At 48.1% G+C, this 22,684-nt stretch overlaps 3 protein-coding genes and 1 non-coding gene across 4 annotated transcripts; 3 read left to right on the top strand and 1 right to left on the bottom strand.

Annotated features, from left to right (window-relative positions):
- The first annotated feature begins 6,912 nt into the window (after positions 1-6,912).
- Positions 6,913-8,478, top strand: LOC101781580 (NAC domain-containing protein 67). The gene is made up of 2 exons (XM_004981238.3): positions 6,913-7,579; positions 7,702-8,478. Exons 1-2 carry the CDS (start codon positions 7,109-7,111, stop codon positions 8,179-8,181), a joined length of 951 nt encoding a protein of 316 aa, XP_004981295.1. The 5' UTR covers positions 6,913-7,108; the 3' UTR covers positions 8,182-8,478.
- Positions 8,479-8,813: 335 nt separating this feature from the next.
- Positions 8,814-15,051, bottom strand: LOC101781186 (methylenetetrahydrofolate reductase 1). Its single transcript, XM_004981237.3, has 12 exons — positions 14,757-15,051; positions 13,221-13,403; positions 12,983-13,043; positions 12,804-12,886; positions 12,434-12,607; positions 11,428-11,601; positions 11,256-11,356; positions 11,047-11,167; positions 10,598-10,669; positions 10,323-10,500; positions 9,649-9,986; positions 8,814-9,302 (listed from the first exon to the last, which is right to left on the bottom strand). Exons 1-12 carry the CDS (start codon positions 14,973-14,975, stop codon positions 9,219-9,221), a joined length of 1,788 nt encoding a protein of 595 aa, XP_004981294.1. The 5' UTR covers positions 14,976-15,051; the 3' UTR covers positions 8,814-9,218.
- A 1,031-nt stretch (positions 15,052-16,082) lies between these two features.
- LOC101780782 (50S ribosomal protein L17, chloroplastic) lies at positions 16,083-17,927 on the top strand. The gene is made up of 3 exons (XM_004981236.4): positions 16,083-16,378; positions 16,906-17,315; positions 17,688-17,927. The coding sequence occupies exons 1-2, from the start codon at positions 16,159-16,161 to the stop codon at positions 17,313-17,315; spliced, it is 630 nt and encodes a 209-aa protein (XP_004981293.1). The 5' UTR covers positions 16,083-16,158; the 3' UTR covers positions 17,688-17,927.
- A 1,662-nt stretch (positions 17,928-19,589) lies between these two features.
- TRNAL-CAA lies at positions 19,590-19,673 on the top strand. The gene has a single exon. It is a non-coding gene; the product is annotated as a tRNA-Leu (tRNA).
- The last annotated feature ends 3,011 nt before the right edge of the window (positions 19,674-22,684 follow it).

Genomic DNA, 22,684 nt, shown 5'->3' with positions numbered 1-22,684 from the left:
GCTGAAGCCTGCTGGTTACGACAACTACTGCAAGAGCTTCATCATCCTCTTCGCCGTGCTACCGTGGTCTATTGTGATAACATCAGTGCTGTTTACCTCTCCAGCAATCCTGTCCAGCATCAGCGGACCAAGCATATTGAGATTGATTTGCACTTCGTGAGAGAGCGAGTCGCCCTCGGTGAAGCACGCGTCCTGCACGTTCCCACTACGTCTCAGTACGCCGACATCTTCACCAAAGGTCTGCCGACATCAGTCTTCACGGAGTTTAGGTCCAGTCTTAATGTTCGCGGTGATCCCAGTTAAAACTGTGGGGGAGTGTTAGACTGTATAAATACGTAACCGATGTGATCAATAGAATCTATCCTTATATTCTTTCAGTTTGCCTGTTTGCACATCATCACTTGCCTCCTCCATGGGATAACAGGGACAACTTTTTTTTCTAAGAGGTTCAAGAAATCTAATATGAAACTCTTCAACTATAAGGACACCCACAACAAAGTACAGATCAACTGCAACGGTTGCCTAAAAATTTAGTTCATCAGCACAAGTAAAGCAAACCGAACAATTGCTGGCATCAAGCACCCTAGCTGCCTAGCAATATTGGTGTCCTTCAAAAAATATAGATATGATGTTTCTCATAATGGAGCTCACCCATGCAATTCCATCAGCACCAAATATCACATTCAAAACATTTTGTGTGTGCCTGCAACACCATGTCCAGATTGTAAAGATGTTTTAAGTGGATTGCAGCTTGCGTACTACGTAGACCCACTCGGGCTATAGGAAAGGCCACCTTAGCTTCCAGTTTGAACACATGATAAGTTGTTAATGATAAGCTCAACACAGGGCTACAAAATTGGGAAAATTAAAGCAGTAATATTCAAAATTTAGAGCAGTATTTTTTTTATGTTGACTTGAGAGTATCCTGATCATTTAATTTCTGTTTATGTCTTCAAATCTGACATTTATATGTCTCTGCTATTAGAAACAAGAATCACTCTTTGTATTAGAGTGCGCAGCGGAATCCGGCCCGGCCCGCTATACCCACAGACGGCACCCCACTAGGTCCAGGTCCACCGGAGCCTACAACAATAAGACTTGCGCCTAACTCAACTCAAAAGACTAGCGTGATGGACGATGACTGCCCCCACCAATATGTTCTGCTCTCCCGCCATCAATTTCTGATGTGGGACTAAATCTAACAATTTGACCGCTATGAAGAATCACTCTTGCTCTTGTACTTGGAATTGAATCACTCAATTCACTCCTAACTCCTCCCTAGAACACACAAGTATATGAGAGGTAACAAAGTAGCTAGTAACTGAAAATTTTATAGATTCACACTACAAGCTTAAACAACACACTAGGTCCTCACAACCTAGAACAACTTGCTTGATATCCACAACTAAGCACTAACCCTATCTCACATCTCATTTAAGGAAATAAATCAAATTTCAGGACTTCCTTTTCGCTAACTCCAAGTGCAAGCGCTACTTCCACGATCGCCTCAAGCCAGCCAAGCTTACATGGACAGCCATGTACAGGAAGCAGCACAAGAAGGTCTGTAAATGTCTTCTCTAGTAACTGCACATACTATTCATCTTATGTCCACTCATATACATGGAGTGAATATCAGTGTTACCTTGAACTATGTAAGAGTACCATGCTCATGTAGTTAAAATTTTGGCTCATTGAGCTCTCTCTTTGGGCAGTATTTCTGCAGCGTGACAAGTTAATCTTCCTTTTTTTTTCATTCTTACTGGTGTCACTTGCCAACATTCAGTCACAATCCTGAAAAGTGACATGTTTAACTTAAACGAATCACTTGCCATGTTTGTCAAGATTTATCTGCAGTATAAATTTTAAATATTACATAAATCATGTGCAACCAGCTTGGGTTTTGAGTATCTTTTTTCGATTGATGTAACTATAATCTATCCTTAGGCGCATGTAACTTTTGATCATAATTTCTTTTGAATATGGTTACAGGATATCCATGCTGAGGCTGTCAAGAAGAGACGCCGTACCACCAAGAAGCCCTACTCCAGGTCTATTGTTGGTGCTTCCCTCGATGTCATCCAGAAGAAGAGAGCAGAGAAGCCTGAGGTTCGTGATGCCGCCAGAGAAGCAGCTCTACGGTAAGACCTCTTTCTGCATTTCTTCTAAAATGCATACGGCACACGAGTTAGTACTAAAAGTGACGTGCTCGTCTGTACAGTAAAATTGTCACATCAGAGTCCACTTGGTTACTGTTTGATTTGGACTTGAAACATTGTGAACTTTCAATTTGCTGGTTATGTGTTTGAAGATGTTATTACCTCTCTTTTTTTCTCGTTGCCCTTTAGGGCATGGTCTTTGAGCCTTTTGTGGCCATGTGTTAAGCTAAAGCCTATTAAACTCAGTATTATGATGACGAATTTTAGTGACAAATTTTAGTGACAAGTCTTTCAGTGCAGTTTCATGCCACAACTAAAACTTCTATTTATATTTGCTGTCAAAATTTGAAGGATTTGACTGTTAAAATTCTAGGATGCAAAGTGAAGAGTATTTTTAATATAGCCTTTGTGTAGCCATTTTTTCGGTACATGTCTCTGAACAGCAATTCGTAGTCCTGTACATGTTTTTTTCTTCCAAGATTCCTCTTTAATCAATGCATCTGTATATATTACTGCTGTCTTTAGAGAGGAGTGTTTACTGATAATTGCAATCATCCTATAACAGTGAGATCAAGGAACGCATCAAGAAGACCAAGGACGAGAAGAGAGCTAAGAAGGCCGAAGCGGCGAAATCTCAGGAGACTGCCGGAAAAGCCAACGCTCCCAAACCTGCGAGAGGCCCCAAGCTTGGCGGTGGCGGTGGGAAGCGCTAGATGCTACCCGTTATCTCGTGGATGATCAGATCTGATCCAGTTACATACCGTAATACAGTACTTGTCTTTGGAGGAAGTTTTGCCTTTACCCATTGATTTGCTAAGCTACAAGGAGTATCAGCTGTACTAATGGAGAAGCCTGATGCTCTCGTTGTACTGTGTTTATCTACAGAGTTCAACACTATAACCATATCCATGTTTTAGGATCTACAAAAATGTTCCTTTTTTCTTCTTCTAATTTTGGCTGATGTAGCCGTCCTTGAGCTTGTATCTTGTTCTGCCCTTCGTCACCCAGGCTGGTAGCTGGTTAAAGAAAAATCCCCCTCGCCGGGAGAGCCAGAGTTCAGGGGATTTTCTCAACTGGGAAGGTTGAACTTTCGCTTAATGAAATATCATTGGACAAAAATGGGTGCGCAGGATCTGCTGCTCGCTCTCTTCCGTGGTTGGCGTTGGAGGCGCCTCGGGCCTTATTTTAGTCCCCTTTTTCCCAACTTTGGCACTATATAAAAAGAAGATTTCCCATCACATCAAACTTGCGGTACATGCATGGAGTACTAAATGTAGACGAAATTAAAAACTAATTGCACAGTTTTATTGTACTTTGCGAGATGAATCTTTTGAGCCTAATTAGTCAATGTTTGGACAATAATTCACAAATACAAACGAAATGCTACAGTTGCGCATTTATGGTAAAATACAAACTTTGCTACTCACAATTTGATACTAATCAAGGCTTCGGTCTTTCACCCCTGTCTACTGCGGGCCGCGGCGAATCGTGGCCGGCAACCCCCGGCAGTACGCCATTTGTAATTGCAGGAACCTTGTACGGTTGGATGTGTCGGGCTGCAGCTGGAGACCCTGCCGAGTGCTGCCAGCTCAGCAATCTCGACAGCCGGTCAACGATGAGCTTACGAACACGTGGCGTTCTCTTGATCTCTTCACGAGCTGCTTGCGGCTGGATTGACACGACCGGGTTATCGGAGCAGGCACGTCGGCCGAGCTCGCACCACGCGTCACGTGCTTTTTCTTCCGGGTACGATGCGGATTGGCATGCTGATCTGGATGCTTGGATAGGCATCATGAAGCTCGCTGCCAAAGAGGTACAGCTTTTCCGATGCCGACCCATAGATGCAGCAGAGCTCCCCATTCGCACTGCCTGCCCCAAGCGCGTAACACGTGGTAGGTAAGTTGCGTAGCACGAGGACCACGCCCCCACGTAGTACGGCCATCGTGCCAGCGCCGACGACATTTTTCGGCTACCACCCAACCTTTTCCCCGCACCTTTTTCGCCTCCCGTCCCGTGCCGGCGATCCCCAGATATTTCCCCGGCAGCCCTCCGACGAACGTGGCCATCTGCCGGCAGCCATACGATCCCAGCCTCTTCGCCGTCGTGGACAGGGCATCTGATGGCTGACTGGTGGTGGACTAGCTAGCTGGCGGGCGCGATGTCGCGCACCCGCTGCTCCGCCACGCGCCGCGGCGCGGGAGGTGCCACCGGTGCGCGGCGCGAATGCGACGATGCTCTGCTGCCGCCGTGCTGTGACGCCGCCTTCAGCTCGGTAGGCTGTAGGCTCCGCCGCTAATTGACCAGTGAACAGCTGTCAGTTTCGCGGCCCTGCTTGACGCGAGATGCCATGTCAAGTTCAGTGCACGGAAGAATCACCGCACCCGCGGAATTCCCGGATTACCAAAGCCTGTACTAGCCGAGGAAACCTACAGCACTGGCTACCACTGCTGAAAGCCGCCGTTTGTAACAGCGTGGCTTTGACGGCTCCCTCGCCTTGGCAGCCAGGTTCAGCGCACCGAACAAGTGTACCGACACAGCGTTGCCTGAGCTTTGAACCACGTGTTGCTTTCGATCTCTGGCGCGCGACGTGGTGGACTGGTCCAGTGATCTGGATAAGAACGACGACCACGCTCGCGGACAAGAGATGAGCCGAGCGAGCACAAAATCTCCCTCGAGCACGATTTCGCACATGGCAGTTGGTAGGTGCTGCACGAACGGTGCGTCGCGGCGGCGCGACGTGGGCGCCGGCACGGCCACGGCACCTGCCGACGGCCGCCGCGCGAGCCCCCATTTCGCCGGAGCCCTTTTCCGCCTCCCGCACACGTGGAAATCTCCGCGCGCCGGCGGAGATATTTGCCGGCCGCGAGCGCCGCCCGTCAAACCGCCGAAGACGAGCCTCTCCCGCGCGCCGCGCGCCGGATCACGACCGGTGCCGTGGCCGGGCGCCAAACACCTTTACCCTCTCTCCGCCGCGGACAGGACACGAAATGCGGCGTTGGCAGCAAGCGCGCGGGACGCCAGCGCTGGCACCTGACAGTGACGCCAGCCACCGCAGCTCGTACCGACCCGATCTCCCCCAACCCGGCCACAGCCAACCACGTCGCGCCCCGGCGACTCCACCACGTGCCGCGCCCAGGCGCCGCCACACGTCCCCTGCGTGCCCGCGGTGCGCGCGGCGCCTCGAGCCGCCGCCTCCTGCCAGGCACTGCACTGCGCTTTTTCCGTGCGAGCGCCGCCGCCGGGGTCACAGGAGCAGGACTCGTGTCGACACGCGTCCCCGCCCGGGCACCACGTGCCGATAACATAATTGGATTGCCTTTTGCCGCGCCCCCCGGTCGTCGGCCGGCCGGGCCGGGGGCGCGTCCCTTTTCCGGCAGGCATGTGTCTCGGTCTCGCGCGGCGCGGCGCGGTGGCTTGGCCTCCACGTACGCGCGCGTGGCGGGGTGATCCGGCCGGCCAACCGCCGGAGGAGCAGTGCGATCGGAGGACTACTTTATTGATTTGTTTATTGGCTGGGGGCGACGGGCGGAGATGATCAGGCGACCTGGCGAGGGCTCGGGATAGATAGGGATGCTGAGGTAGCGGGCGAATCTTCTGGATGCACCCCGAGCGGGCGTGCATGTGGCCGCCCGCCGATAGGCGATCCCGATTCCGACGAAATGGCGGGTGGGCCTGCCTGCGTGCGCCTGCCTCTTCCTCTCTACGTGACGCCCTTTTTCGTGACACCGGAAATGCCATCGGACGGGATCACTGACCATCTGTAACTTTTACCGATCGACACCGCGATCCTTGGTAGTGAAAAAGGAAAAAAAACCTGTCTGTCGTGTGACTCGTGTCTCCGGTGCTCCCTCTGCAAATCGTTTAACTTTTCTAGATTATAAATAATATTATGTATCTAGATATACACTGTATCTAAGTGCGTAGTAAAAATTATGCAGCTAGAAAGGATAAAACGATCTACAATTTCGAACGAAGATAGTAGTGTTTTTTTTCCAGCTTGGTTTCTGCTCGAATAAACTTCATTCACTGCATTATGCAAGTCATAATAACGACTCGTGAAAGATGAGTATAGGACGCAAATAAAGGGAATAGTATTGAAGACGATAAGTACGCTACGTACTACCCGTCGTTGACAACGCATAGAGGCATCCTTTTCGCCTCTAGAGACATGTGTACTTCATTTTTCAAGTGCCGTGCACTACTTACAAAAAAAAAAGTGCCGTGCACCCGTTTTCTCAAATCAAATCAAAAAAGAAAAGAAGGAAAATTCTTATCCCCGCCCGCCGCACGCAGAGCTCGTGATGTGTACACGTCCAAACATCCCACCTAGCCCCCCTATGCACATTTTTCCCATCCCTCTTGTACCAAATACGTTTCCCCAAAACGTTACCATCCACGGGATGCCCATCACGTCTCGAACCACGCCTGCACTGCACGGGCGGCGCGCGGCCACGGAAGAACCGCGCCGCACCGCCTCGGCGGGCGGGGCGACCAACCGCGCCGCACCATCGGCCGGCACGTCCCAATTCTGCTGAGGTCGGCCGTGACGCCACCGCGGCCGGTCCCGTCCAATCCCCGGGCGCTGAGGTGGCCGTCCACGAGCGTCCCCCACCTTCCCCGAACCCACCACCTCACCCCGCTCCCCCGCCACACGTGCCCCCGCCTTCCTCTTTCCCGCAGCCGCCGACTCGCTTTGACGACGCCCCCCGGCCGAAGCTTCCAGACCGCCGCCGAGCCCCCCGCCCCCTATATATCCCTCCCCTGCCCGCGGTTCCCAGCTTCAAGAACATCGCAGAATCCACAGGACACACCCAGAGACCGCCTCAGAGCCAGCAGCAGCCGCCGGAGCCAACCAAGAAGAGTACTGTTGCAGAGTGTTGCATAGTGGGAGGGAGCCAGCTAAATTTGCCGATCAATTTTCAGCTTCGACCTCACCGTACCGACCGATCGCCATGGGAGTGCCGGTGAGGAGGGAGAGGGACGCGGAGGCGGAGCTGAACCTGCCGCCGGGGTTCCGGTTCCACCCGACGGACGACGAGCTGGTGGAGCACTACCTGTGCCGGAAGGCGGCGGGGCAGCGCCTCCCGGTGCCCATCATCGCGGAGGTGGACCTCTACAAGTTCGACCCATGGGACCTGCCGGAGCGGGCGCTCTTCGGCACCAGGGAGTGGTACTTCTTCACGCCCAGGGACCGCAAGTACCCTAACGGCTCGCGGCCCAACCGCGCCGCCGGGAACGGATACTGGAAGGCAACCGGAGCCGACAAGCCCGTCGCGCCGCGGGGGCGCACACTCGGGATCAAGAAGGCGCTCGTGTTCTACGCCGGCAAGGCGCCGCGAGGGGTCAAGACCGACTGGATCATGCACGAGTACAGGCTCGCCGACGCCGGCCGTGCCGCCGCAGCCAAGAAGGGATCGCTCAGGGTAAGCCGCTGATTCTTCCTCCGAATGTTTTCTTTCTTACTTTCTTCTAGAGATTAAAGATCATCGATTTGGGTTGAACAGAACAGAGTAACTTAATTCTATCCTGATCCATTTCTCTGCAGTTGGATGACTGGGTGCTGTGCCGCCTGTATAACAAGAAGAACGAGTGGGAGAAGATGCAGATGGGGAAGGGGTCCGCCCTCGCCGCCGCCACCACCACCAAGGAGGAGGCGATGGACATGACCACCTCCCACTCGCACTCGCAGTCCCACTCGCACTCGTGGGGCGAGACGCGCACGCCGGAGTCGGAGATCGTCGACAACGACCCGTTCCCGGAGCTGGACGACTCGTTCCCGGCGTTCCAGGACCCCGCCGCCGCGATGATGGTGCCCAAGAAGGAGCCCCAGGTGGACGACGGCGGTAACCTCGCCGCCAAGAACAGCGACCTGTTCGTGGACCTCAGCTACGACGACATCCAGAGCATGTACAGCGGGCTCGACATGCTGCCGCCGCCCGGGGAGGACTTCTACTCGTCGCTCTTCGCGTCGCCGAGGGTCAAGGGGAACCACACCACCGGCGGCGCCGGGTTGGCCCCCTTCTGAATTTCTGAAGTGACGCGGCATGGGAATGAACCATGAGAGGATGGATGACCAGGAGACGGCGCCGCAAGGACGCGGCGGCCTCTGTAAATACAGCGTAGGAAGGAGTCGGAAGAACCTGAACCTGGTCGGGGTTACAGTGTTAAGAGTGTCGGTGTAGCGTACAAGGAGCCGGCCCGGGGGTGGCGCCGGCTCATTTTTTTTTTTCACTTTTCACCTCAGAAGGTAGATACTCGTATATGTGTAGCTCTTTCCTCTTTCTCCCAACAGAACCAGACGAAATTTTGATGTTCCTGTTTACTACCTGTGCATTGACCTGCCCTGTGTTCATTTTTGGTAACCTGTCAAGGTGTGCTTGCACTTGCAGCGACAACGGTGGAAGTTGCAGATTTGCAGCACCTTCATAAGGACATGGCAAACGAATGATGGTGTCTGGCTTCGCAACTGGCAGTCTGCAACAGGCATGTAGCAAGGCGGGTCAACGTTACGGTTAGACTGTTAGAACTCCAAAAAGAACACTTAAAACCAGAACTTCCATTGGAAAGTATATACTAGTTCTGCTTCTGCAACAAACGGGCCAAGTTGTCATGGTGGCATGTGAGGATGGTTTCTGAAATTCGAAGTGGTTCAAAACGGGATGTGAAACATCTGGTTTCGGTCGATCTTATTCCCATCACAAGCATAGGCACAGATTCAGTACAATACCGGCCGCGCGTCCCCCCTTTTCCCCCTTTTCTGGGTACATTTCTCTTGTGGATCACTGAAAGCATCCAGCGAGTATAACGGAAGCGAATTTTACATCATGAATCTAGCCATTGCGCCATTTCCTCATGGAGGGAATGGAAAGAGCATGGCTATCTCTTATTGAAAAAGTTTGGTTCGAATAAGCCAAAAAGAAAGCAGGAAAAATCAGACTAGAGGACTCCTCCAAGGTCAAATGAGCAGAAGCTTTCGTCGCGATCAGACCCTGTGTCGGGGAAGCAATAATATTTGTGGGAATTTAGCCATACAACAACAACACAGACTGTGTAAGAGCGTCATCAGATCTCCTTGAAGGCAGCAAACAGATCCCCGTGGATGTAGTCGTTGTCAACAAGGCTGACCAGATAGTAGTTATCCTGGACCTGAAATGAGCAGCCAAGAAATACTGTTAGGAAATGCGCTTCTGAAAGAAGGGTAAATTTGTGCAGGTTGTTTCCCTATACACGTGTATTATGCAGATGAATGGACGATGGTACATAAAAAAGAATCAATGCTATGAAATATTTACAAAAAACTTCATCCCTGATGACAGAACACATACACATGCCGTTTCAGACAAGCGTTGCAAGGGGTTATCTGCTCTGGCAAGAGGTTCTCCGGTTCATAGCAGAAAGTGTAATATAGTGGTAACGAGTAAAAGAAACTTTCTTTGCTCGTGCATTTTTATACTTATTTGACCGCGTCACGCTCAAAGTGGTTAAGAAGTACCTTCTTTAGTAGCTCCTTAGAGGAGGAGTCCTCCTCAGGGAACAGACAGGCCCATCCTGCTGTCCAGATTTCAAATGCCTCATCCTTCCAAACCATAAAACTTCCCGAATCAACAACTGTAGGTTGGATAATCTCCTTGCCAGGGAAAACACCCCATGTGACAGCATTCACAGCATTTGCTGGAATATTGGAGGCTGATACTCCATACTTGTTCACAGCAATAAATGTGAGAGAAGGGAATGCTTTGATCTTCTCAACTAGTTGATCCAACTTCTCTTTTGCACAGAAGAACTCAAGGTAGGCCTTCTGATAAACATAGCCTCCTGGACCACCCCAACCTGTAGAACAGGGCACAAATAAACAGGTCAGAAAGGATCAAAGAATAGTTCAAGCAAGTACTCCGTACTTGACAGGATGATCTATATGGCATTTCCAGATGATTTAGCAAACCAAGGATTAACTTTGTTGGCACTATGCTGATAATTGCAAGGACATGAATCCTACACCTGATTTGCATGGATACCCATGAGTGATGACTCAATATACAATCATGATTTTAAGAAAGATTAGTACATGAATTACCAGTATTTGAGTATCCCTATAATAAATTGGAAGGCATGCTTAAAATACTGCTCCAGGACCACCAAGCATAAAACAAAATACATTCAACATACCAACAGTAGGCGAATCAGATTTCTCTCCATTTACTGCAGGCTGGCTGTTGATGGTAAGGAAGCCCTTCTGGTTAATCTTCACCAGCTGGTCATCAATAATCTTTGTCTCTGGTTGAAGACCGTCCAACTCTGACCATGGGCTGCTTGTAAGCTTCCCTCGACAGAAATTTGTAAAGCGCTGGAAATGGAATAGAGAAGATCAGAATCAGCAGGGTTAGCAAAAGATTGAAAGACAGTAACTTCTATGTCAATACATCACACAATTTAACAGTTACCTCACTAATGTCCTCCACAGATTTCAGTGGAACAGCCCATTCCTCTTGGAGCTTTTTACCACGCCCACGAGTCTTGTGAACTGTTTGGAATGAGAAGATAATTACATACAACTAGGATATCATGTGATCACAGAAGGTAACTTGAGTAATCTTGAACAACTGATTTTTGTTGACAAAGCCTACAAGTAAAGGTGTAGCAGCTGGTGGGTGGTGACAGTATAAAAACTAAGAAAAATCCCATCGTGAAACACCCTTTTGGGGTCCATGATACTATTTTCGTACTGAACAAATATCTCTGAGTCATAAGTAAATGTTCATTCTAACTTAGATCTTTCCCCCCAGAAGATGCATTATAACCCTGAGAGTGTGACAAAAATGTTGCATACTGCATAGGTTAGGTTAAAAAATGGAAGTAAACACAAAAAAGGTAGACTGGAACAAAAGGATACCGAAATTACCTGGTGGTCAGTAAGTGCTCCATATGATGGGTTCCTGGAATCTCCCCACCGTCCATGCGGATACTGATCCCAACCTAGAGTCCTTCTAATATAGCTCTTTGGTCTGTTAGCCCTGCACAGTCATTGACGTTTATTAGACTGGGTTAGGATGGGACAAAGACATCGATCAACTTAACATAAATGGCACTTCAATCAACTACCAGAATATAGGTCGAACATCCTCCTTAACACGGAAAACGTTAGTTGGTGGCCTCCAAGGTAATGGCCTTGAAACCTTGAACTCCTCAATTAATCCAAGTCTCTGGTGGGGATAAAATAGTTGTTAGCAACAGATCAGAATAAAATAGTTGTTAGCAACAGATCAGAAATTACCTTCAAAATTTCTATAGCAGACTTCTCCATGTTTAGCGTGTAAAGGTGCAAAGTCTTGATGCCACTAGCTAGAATTTTCTTGCACATCTCAGTCCCAAGGTGGACTCCATATTCTTTAACGGCTTCCTCATTTTCTTTAATAGGCTCCAGTGCATCAGTGATCTCAGCAGGTATCTGTCAAACATTCAGTCTTTTGGTGAGAACTCGAACATTTGAATTTTTCTTCTACAAAAGTACTTGTCCATTAGCAGGATGATGGTCTGAATTTTGGAAGTACTCTCTCCATTCTCTTTTGAAAGACTTATTTACAAAACTGAATTTTTTTCTCTTCTGATAGTCCTATTTTAGTTGCCAATCTTGGGTCTGACACGGATGACTGTTAGATTCCTGCGTAGAGTAACTCCTCTTGAAAAATAACTGGTGCATGTATATAATGATGTTGATACCGAGGTGCATGTATATGATAATGAGGAGTACATAATGACATGATTAATTAGATGATAAGTAGGATCATTCTCCTTGGTCATTGTGCCAAGGTGAAATAGGTCTATCAAAAGAGAATGGAGGGAGTATGCATTAACCTTGAGGAGATGGTGTTTGTTGTACATTTACATATATGAGATGGAGTTTGTTGTACATACCTACATGTATAAACTATTTGTACATTAACAGTATGGTGGTGTGAATTTGAAAGTTTCCATTAATCTTGAGAATATCTTATGGTGTTTGACATACATTATCCTGCATGTACTAGCTGTTTGTACATTAACAGTATGGTCCGTGTAAATTTGAAAGTTCCCATTTACCTTGAGGAATACCTTACAGTGTTTGCACTAATTTTACCTACATACGCAAGTAGGAAAACTATTCTCCATTCAAATCCAGGAATTGAGATAACAAAATTCAAGCAAAGCGGGAAAGGTAATTCATGCAGAATTTCATGCCAAATTGCCAATTGGAATTGTTTGTGATTACAAATGATGGAGCTACTAGCAACAGATCTTACCTTAGTTTTGCAGAATCCAGTCATCCGTATGAAACCTTTGTAGTTGTTTATTGGCATTATGCCAGGAACAATGGGACAAGTAATACCAATTTGACGGCAGTCATCCACAAACTTGAGAAAGATGTCGGTATCATAGAAAAGTTGTGTGACAATAAGGTCAGCGCCAGCATCAACCTACAGAGAAAATTGTATAATGAGAGAGAAGCTTTTAAAAAATAATAATATGCTTGACAAAACATGCAAATGCCATCATTTACAGCATTATACATTTGTTTTCTACATATTTTTTATTCATGAACCAACAAAAATAAATCGTAATATCATGTTGAATTGAAAAAAGGAAAAGGAAAATCAAGCAAGTAAAAAGAACCTTTCTCTTCAAATAGGCGAGATCATTGTTATATGCTTCTGGTGTAGCACCTCCCTCGCCTTGTATCGCATCAGGGTGGGCCTCTGACATTTGGAAAAATTATTTCAGATAAAGCACCCAATGTATAAAGTTGGGACTTGAAACCATCCCCTCTTATAGATAAGCAATGTTTAGCTCACCTGGATAACCAGCTACAGTTATGCCAAAATAATCACCATACTTAGCTCTAATATGCTTCACCTGCAAGTACCAAGTAAAAGACAGAAGACGTTTGAATATGAGGTGGTCTTTTTGAGGATTAAGATGGGTTAGTCTATTTTCCTATACATAACAGTCGATGTGGCAGAATAATTTAGTCACCGTGCCATATCTTGCAAGCGTACTTAACGAGTTCTTTTGCCCGAAATGCGATCTTACCAGGTCAAGAGCACAAGCAAATCCGCCTTCAACTTGCACAAATTTGTCTTGCCCGTGTGGAGGATCCCCTCTAAGTGCCAAAACATTTTGAATCCCATTGGATTTGATGGTTTCCAAAGCATGGTCTATCTTCTCTACTGGCATGTTTGTACATGTCAGATGCATCATAGATTCCACACACACCTACAAAAGAGAACCAGTATAAAATACTAAATAACCATTCCATATACTTATGGATGCGATGCATGGGATACATCAAAGATTCAAAGATACAAAGCAATTATAAGAAACCAATTAGTTTGAGGACATTGAAGAAGTTCAGAACAGAGCAGCACTAAAGCTGGATGGTCAAATCCAACCAAGATCGTGCATCCCATTCCCAGACTAATATTGAGGCCAGATATGCAGCAGCCCAAATTGGCATTGCTATATGTGTGTTCAACAGAAATGTAGCTGGGGAAATAGTGACTCTGCTGGGAACTAAGGTAAACCCATCACAGTTTAACATTCCATTCAAATCCCACCTTGGGTAGCATCAAAGACATGCGATGCAATCCAATTAGTGACATCCAAACTCATCCTCTGACAATCTATCGAGAAAAATAAGCAAGTTTCAACTTCAATCCACCAGGACTTGCTACCTGAAGTATCACCCACCACCGACAATAACAATATTGGAAGTTGAGCGCATGTATTCTACCCCACCACATGCCCAACTATCAAAATGGCACGTTTCCAGAGAACTGTTCTGTGCGTTAGGCATCAACTTCCTCCTAACTATGCTTATCACTCACTGTACCATTTTTTTTAACGTGAGTGGCAGGAGCTCTACCTTTCAATTAAGAAAGAGAATAGAGTTTAAACAGTGCAAGTGGCATCGGGCTGTGTAAACAGAACTGGGTAGTCGAACTAGGAACTACCACCAAAACGCTACACTCTTGCAGTAAGTACCAAACATGAAACTGTCCTACGAGTTCGTCCTGAACACACTCACTGCACAGATGACAGGGCTAACGAAATAACAAGGAGAAGGAGTACAACAATCCGAAGTGCCCAAATACCATCATTTCACACCCACGCTGCCATCCTAGAACCGTATCATGTGACCCATTAGTTTTCGACTGAAATAAACTATGGATAATCTAAATTATGTAAAAACTGGTTCAAAATGAACAGCAGTTAATAAAATTTGAAGTTAATGGAATCAGCACCGAGCATCCAGCGGAGCACATACTTATAATTTCTCCGAAATCCGCACTAAATCGGACTCAATCAGAGCCAACCACCTCCCAAAACATTGCCATTCATCGAACGCATTCTCTTCTCACACAGTACCAAGCCAACAAATCCAATTACCCAAACCCGTTATGCAACACAACAAAGCGAATGCATCTCGCCACATCCACCGACGCATTACTCCGCTCCCAGCCAGATCGAACCGAAGCCAGTACTTAGGCCAATCATTGCGCGGTGCCGAAACAGATCAGATCAGATCGCGCGCGCGGTCGAGCGGGCTAGCGGCACACACGTACGTACCATGTTCTGCATGCGGTTGGCGATGTCGAGGGTGAGGTCGGCGGTGGATCCCCCGGCGCCCCAGGTGATGTCGCAGAAGGACGGGCCGTGCGCCACCATGCGGTCCATCCGCTCGAAGAGGTTCTCGACCCCCTCCTCGGTCTTGGGAGGGAAGTACTCGAACGAGAACGCCGTCCGGCCATCCGCCGCCGCCTGCTGAATCTTCTCGATCACCTTCATCTCGAACCCTCTGTAGCTTCGCCGCTGCGCGCGCGCTCCAATGGCGAGGAGGGAAGGGGGAGTGCGCAGGTAGGGGAAGTGGGTGCGGGTGGGTTTATACGAAGAGATCTGAACTCACCAACCCCACGCTGTTGGATGGGCTCGGTCCAGGGTGGAGCCTGACAGGTGGGGCCCGCACACGAATTTCTGTGGTGGGCGTACGAGAGGCGAGTCCACGGGAGAGATGGTGTGGGTGTAGGACCGGTGCACGTATCGCTGTCGTGCACCAACCACAAATGTGGGTAGCGCGATGGCCACTCGTGGGTGTCATCACGAATAGAAAATCGGGACGTGCTGCGTCGCTGACGGGTGGGACCCCGGCAAATAATTTAGTATTTTTGCTGCTCTTTTGCATTCTCTTTTTTTTCGCAACATCTTAGTGTTTGGACTGGAAGGTAACCGGTTCCTACCTACTCACATGCCATATGCCGTCGGAAAAAAAAAGTTCCTAAACCATAGGGCATAGCAACTCAACTACTCTTTGATTCCTGCGAGATTCCACGGTGGAGTTTGTGCTGAATTCATGACTTGGCGACTTTGAAACAAATTACAACGTCTACTCTTCATACAGAGTGCTGGTAGTTGAGTTTTCTAGGCGGACCGTGATTTCGTTAGCAACGTAGTAGTAACAAAGCACACTGGATTATGTGAAACGTCGGCATGCCAGCATGAGACAAAAGAAGTGAAGAGCAATCACCTAGTCCCCTTCACAAAAACAAAACAAAAAACTTTTTTTATTAAAATGAAGTGAAGAACATTCCCCTAGTCCCCTTCACAGAAACAAAACAAAAAAACCTTCTAGAAAAAAGAAGTAAGTGAAGAACACCATGACACTTGCCGCATGCTCGCCAGGTGAACGTGACGCGTTGACAACAACTGTTTTTTTTTTCCCGAAGGAGTATTGATAGCGGCTTGGTCCCGCGTGTAAATGCTGTAGAGCCCATTCAGCTCATTTCATAATCGAGCCCATTTGGCCTGATACTAAGCCCATTACAACTGGCCCAGGAAATCGCAACCCAATCCGCAGCGCGACGAGCTCAGCAAACGTTATCCGGTTCAAAGCCGAGCGGCCTCGCCACTCGCCCACCTCTCTCCAGCCAAACCCACTCCGCCGCTCGCCTCGCTCGCCCCGCTCGCCTCCGCCATGGCGGCCTACCCCTCCGCCTCGCCGTCGCCGGCGATCTCCGCCTCGACCTGGCGCATGGCTTCCCTCCGTGCGGCCCTTCCCACTCTCCGACCTTCCCCGGCGGGCAGGCTCCGGTCGTCCTTCTCACCCGCGTCGGCGGCGACGGCGGCGTCGGTCGGCTGCCTCGGGTCATTCTCCGGCCTCGCGCCTGTCTCGAATCTTCTCTCCCTTGGTGCCGGTAAAGGAATCTCACTGACCTCTCTAAACTTAGTGAACCGAAGCCGAGATTGCTGTGTGCTAGTTGTGGGGGATGGAAGCGATACGAGGGATGGGCAGAGTTTGCAGCTTTTAGAATAGTTGTAAGTTTAGGAGCGTCAATTGTTAACGCTTGCTAATACACAACAAAATGTGACATAATATATCATTGACATTATACGTCTAATAGTTTCAGTGCTCAACACGTCTAAGCTGTAGTGTTTTTTATGTGTTGATACAAGTCGATAACTTTTACAGCAATCTTATCATTATTTGCTGTTACCACACACCTGCAATTTGATTGACCTGTATAAAATGACAATGTGCACATCTGCAACCAGTTTTGTCTACCTATCGCAGTCTTATCAGCTTCGCTTGGCTTGTTACCATGTCAAAATTTATTAGCAGACCAACCTTTTCACTCAAAGTTTTGTCCTGATGAAATTAGGATGTTTTCTTAAACTCCGTTTTGTATAAACTCACCCACTGGATTTGTCAAATGCATTGTAGAGAACTCAAGCTTTGAGCATCGGTTGTTCAGTGTTGATGCTCGTGGAAGGATAGTTGCAATGAGACATGGGAGACGTGTTCCGAAACTTAACAGGCCTCCAGATCAGAGGAAAGCACTTCTGCGTGGTCTTACCACACAGCTGCTGAAGCACGGAAGGATAAAGACTACAAAGCCAAGGGCAAAGGCAATGAGGAAGTATGTTGAGAAAATGATCACGTTGGCAAAGGATGGATCTCTTCACAAGAGGAGACAGGCTCTCGCATTCATATATGAGAAGCATATCGTCCATGCATTGTTTGCTGAGGTTGCAGACAGGTATGGAGACAGAGAGGGTGGTTACACAAGGATCATCCCGACATTCCCAAGGCGGGGAGATAATGCACCTATGGCGTATATTGAGCTTGTCTAGGTAAATGAAATTCTTGCTGAATCCTGAAGTTCCAAAGTCACTAAAATACATTTCTTGCATATGTTGACCTAAGACTTTTTGAATAATAAGATAAACTAGTATTCTTATGCATACTTGCTTAGAGCTGCAACAGTTTTATTTGTGTTTGTTGTCTAGGATCTTGGTGTGCGTCCCTGGATATAAATAATACCTCAAGGTACATTAGACAGATGCTGCAGTGAGCAATATTGAAAGCGATAAAAAGAAAATTAGTTCTGTTACATGACCCTTAGTCATGTATCTTATGTCATTTTGTGTACACAAGAATTTTATTCCGCTTCCTTTTATTCATGGGCTATGAGTTTCTTATGGCTTATGTCTTTTTATCTGTAGGATCTTCCATCAGTTGCAGTGATTTCATGGGTGCTGTGCAGGTTGAGTGGTCATGTCTGCAAATTGCCCTTTGGATGCCTATTTTTCTGAAGTTCTTTTTTCTTTTGTAACAAAGTGTAGATCATGCGTGAAGTTTTGAACGGTCAAACGTCGTCCTGTAAACTGTAATTGACGAAGCACCTATGATATATTTTGGAAAGAGTTGCTGGCATCGCATATCAATAAGCTCAGCGTATTGTATCTTGTCTGCCCAATTGGTCCTACAATTAGGTCGGTGTGCGTGTGTAGCCCAGCCGTGGACAAGCTTGGAGACGAACTCTTTAGTACAAATTAGGCATTTATTTACAAGTAGTAAGAGTTGTGGGTGGGTCGAAAGATTGATTTCGGTTTGGACTACGAACATACTTTTCGCTCAAACAGCGTGTTCTTTTTCTAAAAGTATAATTTTTGAATTATAACGCGAACACCCGTATACTGAGCACAACGCAGTTCCGTTTACCAACAACGAACTTGGACCAGGAGTCTGGGACCGGTGGATGTTACCAGTAAAGAACAACTTTACGATGACCATAGGCAAACCTGGCCATCGAAAATGTCGTGTAAATCCCCTTTTCCCTGACAAAAAAATAATTAAAATTTAATATATTATTTACAAAATTTCTCTATACAATTTTAAACGGATTGTCCCGTGAAAAAATAATGTTTGGAAGGGAGCAAGGAAACGGGAAGAATGAGTGTGGAATTAATGAGGTTTTTTTAATTTTGTTGGGTGAGCTTTTCTTTTTCACCAATCGTGCTCAACATTTGGTATTCAAATTTCCTTTAAACTTTTACACCCACTGATAAACGATGAAAGCAAAATGTCTCATGTCTCCCCCCTTTAGTCTATTGTCTCCCATTTGTTTAAGGCTTTGAGTGCACTGAATTCCTCAACGATAGCTTGCGCTCCCTCATGCACCTACTTGTGGGAGCTCAACATAGTATAGCCGGGGGGGGGGGGGGGGGGGGGGGGGGGGGGTGAGCCCCTTACAACCCCTCTCTGTTTTTGTTGGATCATCCACGCGTAAGCAAGATATGAAGCTAAGATCATCAATTATTGCTCGTAGCTCGTAGCTCGTAGAATGTAGCACAGGGTCCTATTAGAGCAACTCCAAGAGGCCGCTAATCTTACCCCCAATACCTTTTTTAGGAAAAAAGAGAGAAAAAATAAACTCCAACAATCCACCTAAACCTTCCCCAATTTTTTAGCGACGCTAAAAAACAGCCTGCCACCGCGTATATTTTAGCGTTGGTGTTTTTCCCCAATCCTGATTCCCGCACACCCGCACGTCCCTTCCGATGGGCCCAATACGATGACATGGCCTGTGTTTGAAGTATTGGGGGCTATTTATTAGCGATCTGCTGTGGACTGATATGTTTTTGGGGGAAATTTTTTTTGGAAGAACTCCCAATACATAGTTTTAGGGAAATTTTTTTTAGGATACTCTTGGAGTTGCTCTTACTCTGCAACTATTTCATTTGCTCGACGTTTATGATGCACATGCGGACATGCCTAATGTGATTCACTAAGGTCTTGCCTGCCACTCACCGGTTAATATCCGCCAAGGTGACTAGACCGTCATCGGTTAGTGTTCACCAACATCACATGGTTATGTGTATTACTAGCCACATAATCACTTGAGCAAACAAAACCCTATTTTATTCACGCAAGTCTAGTTGACTCCGCTGTCCTACCTAATCATGCTTGCATTGCACTCACATCATCTCAGAAAACATTTTACGTTTGTCCGTCCAACTGTTCCTGCAGAGTGAGGCACACATGTAGCTAACAATGGTTAGTGTTCCTGCAGACCGTAGTTGGTTTTAAATATTAATAAAACGTAATGCGTTTTCAAACACCAAGTCAGGATGGCCGAGTGGTCTAAGGCGCCAGACTCAAGTTCTGGTCCTCTAACGAGGGCGTGGGTTCAAATCCCACTTCTGACATTATTTTTCTTTCTTTCTTTTTTATGTTTCATTTTGTCTCGCCCATGCTCTATCCCCTAATCCTGCCCCTATATATGCCACGCGCAATTACTACCAGTAGTTTCCAGGCATTCGATGACAGTGGTTAATTTCAGCTGTCGGTTGTGATGTTGGGGACGCATGTCAGGCACGGCCATGTCAGAAATGCTTCTCACGACTCACGGTTCTGATGTGCCCTGCAATGGCAGCACGTGCAGAATCAATTGAGCCCGCAGAGGTACCCGTTGCCGCAAATCGTGTGATCCGTCCGAAGATCTAGGGCCGGGCAAATCAGCATGACCATCCGTCGATGCAGCTCGCGCGTATGATGCAAGGGTATGGTACCTGCCACGGTTGCCAGTTGCCACGACCACCACCGTAAAATGAAAACTAAACAGAAACGGAAGTCCTGCCACCGCCAACGCAGCCAGCCAGCCAACCAGCCACGAATTCACTGCGCACGCATCTGGCTGGGAACGGCCGCGTCGACCGATCGGCCGCGGCCTGCGGCTGCCGGTGGAGTGTCGGGGGGAGGCACAAGAATTGGATGCTCTGGTGGCGCGCAGATGCTCGGGGGTACAATACAATACAAAACCCCGCAGCGAAGGCGCCGTACAGCGGTAGATATCTTTGTCATCTCCTACTCGTCGCCTTGCGCCGGACGGCCAAGATCGCCGCACCGGCCGCATTGGATGCACACCACCGCAATGACGCCGCCATGTGCGCGCCCCCGGCAGCTGCGGTAGGTGGCCGTGCCTGGCCGCACGCCCGCACGCACGACGCACGCGTGCGCGCGCACGAGGGGGCGCGGCACGGCGGACGCCGCCGGCGGCGGCCGGCGGATCCCGAGCCGACGGCGGCGCGGATCAGGCACGAGCCCTCCTGCTTCCTCCCAAGTTGCCCGTCGCACTAGCAGGCGGCGACGGCATCCGTGTCCTCGTGTACGTGTAGGATAACGAGGGAGGCAGAGCAGCGAGGTGTTGGGTTGGGCTGGGGGCGACTGGGCGCGGCAACGTGCGCTGCCTCCCGGGGATATTAACGCCCGTCTCCAACCATGGCGGAATCCTATGCGAGCAGAGGCAGAGCGGACGACGCGATCGCCATGGGGTGATGGGAATCTCCGGTACTGGAGCAGAACCAAGTCGATTCTGCAGCAGCTTGGTGGCGTTTGGGCTCGCTCGCTTGGACGAACCCTTGGAGGGATCATTGCCGCCGTTGGTCCACCCGATCATCGTGTCCGGAAAAGGGAGATTAGCAGGACGAACGGCGCAGCTAACCAACGTGGTTACTGATTAGCACTGCCGGACGGGGGATATGACAGTTGCCTTTAATTTTCTCTCTCTCTCTCTCTCTCTCTCTCTCTCTCTCTCTCTCTTCTTTGGAGGCGGCCATGTTGATGGAAAGCAGCGAGTAGTGTACCGCCAGTGCGCGCTCAATGGAGACCGGGTGGGTGTCTGTACTGCTGTCTGGAACTCCGGATGTGTGTGATCGATCTGCTGTCAAGGAAGATCGATCTGCTGCTGTGTTGTGTTACGGAGTATTTGTATGTTTGCACATGTCCGTCCCCTTGCACTGTCTAGGCATTGCTTGGCGTGGTTTCTCGTGCCAAACCTAAGCTAGAGTCAACGTCGTACGTGTTCCAAGGACATGCACGGACCTTTGCGGCACCGATCGACAGCACGGGATGGGTCCGGAGCTTTTCGTTGCAACGTTGCCGCGCGCGGTGTTTAGTGTAGACCTTGCTAATGTTGTGTACGGTGTCCAACTGTAGTGTAGCTCGCAGTGCCTTAGTCCTAGTATTTTTTACCGGCAAGGTATAAACGTCACTGCAGGTCGGTGTGCCAAGCCAAGGTTTGTTGGTACTGGTATAAACACACTCTGTCTCTCTACTATCTCTCTCCCCGCACACACGCAGACACGCTTGTTCTGAATTATGGCATAAAACCGGAGCGTGCATGCATGGAGCTGCTGCAGGGCGCATGTGAAGGCTGATGAGTAAAGCAGGGACTGGAAAGGGCCAACACAAAAGTTGATGCCCGGATCGGAGCATCCAGCTTACCTGGTTTTCCTCAGCCAGGCAGCCTTGAGGAAAAGTGGCAAAATCAGGGTGCTTACATCATTAACTTTTACTGACTTACCAGTCACTCCAGCTTCACCTGTTTGCCAAATCCAGCACATATACTGAAAAGACAACAACTCATGACACAGAAAGCAACTGTGGCGCCAACAGGGAGTACATTCACTTGAACTCAGAGGGGGAGAGAGAGAGAGGGAGAGAGAGAGAGAGAGAGTTCGATAGCCAGATCACAACAACTTATCACATAAATCGATTTGCCAGTTTTACTATTTTGATTACGTAATAAGGGCCTGTTTGGCTCCCTGGTGTTAAAGTTTAACACCCGTCACATCGAATGTTTGGATGCTAATTAGGAGTATTAAACATAGACTAATTACAAAACTAATTGCACAGATGGAGTGTAATTCGTGAGACGAATCTATTAAGCCTAATTAGTCCATGATTTGACAACGTGGTGCTACAGTAACCATTTGTTAATGATGGATTAATTAGGCTTAATAGATTCGTCACGTGAATTAGCACAGGATTATGCAATTAGTTTTATAATTAGCTCATGTTTAGTTCTCCTAATTAGCATCCGAACATCCGATGTGACACTGTTAAAGTTTAGCACCTCGTATCCAAACACCCCCTAAGAGTACTAACACGCAGTTTTTCTTTTTACTATTTTCATATTATTCCTTGGGATCAAGCACTTGTATTTTGTCCGACACACACACACTCACACTTGCCTTTGTCAGTTGGCTAGTGTGGTCCACAATTATGTACCAAATGGTCAGCTAGAATTGATGAACATTTCCCCCATTTGGTAGAAAGAAAGAAAGAAAGAAAGCATTCATGCGCTCCTTTTGCGCTGCTAGTCCGATTCATCCGTAGTTAGTAATAGCTTATTAGGCTAATCCCAATGGAGAGTTTC

Source organism: Setaria italica, chromosome IX, assembly GCF_000263155.2.
Source record: "Setaria italica strain Yugu1 chromosome IX, Setaria_italica_v2.0, whole genome shotgun sequence".
NCBI classification, from domain to species: Eukaryota; Viridiplantae; Streptophyta; class Magnoliopsida; order Poales; family Poaceae; genus Setaria; species Setaria italica.
The sequence above is the reverse complement of the archived record's forward strand: the minus strand, read 5'-3'. Positions and strand labels throughout refer to the sequence as shown.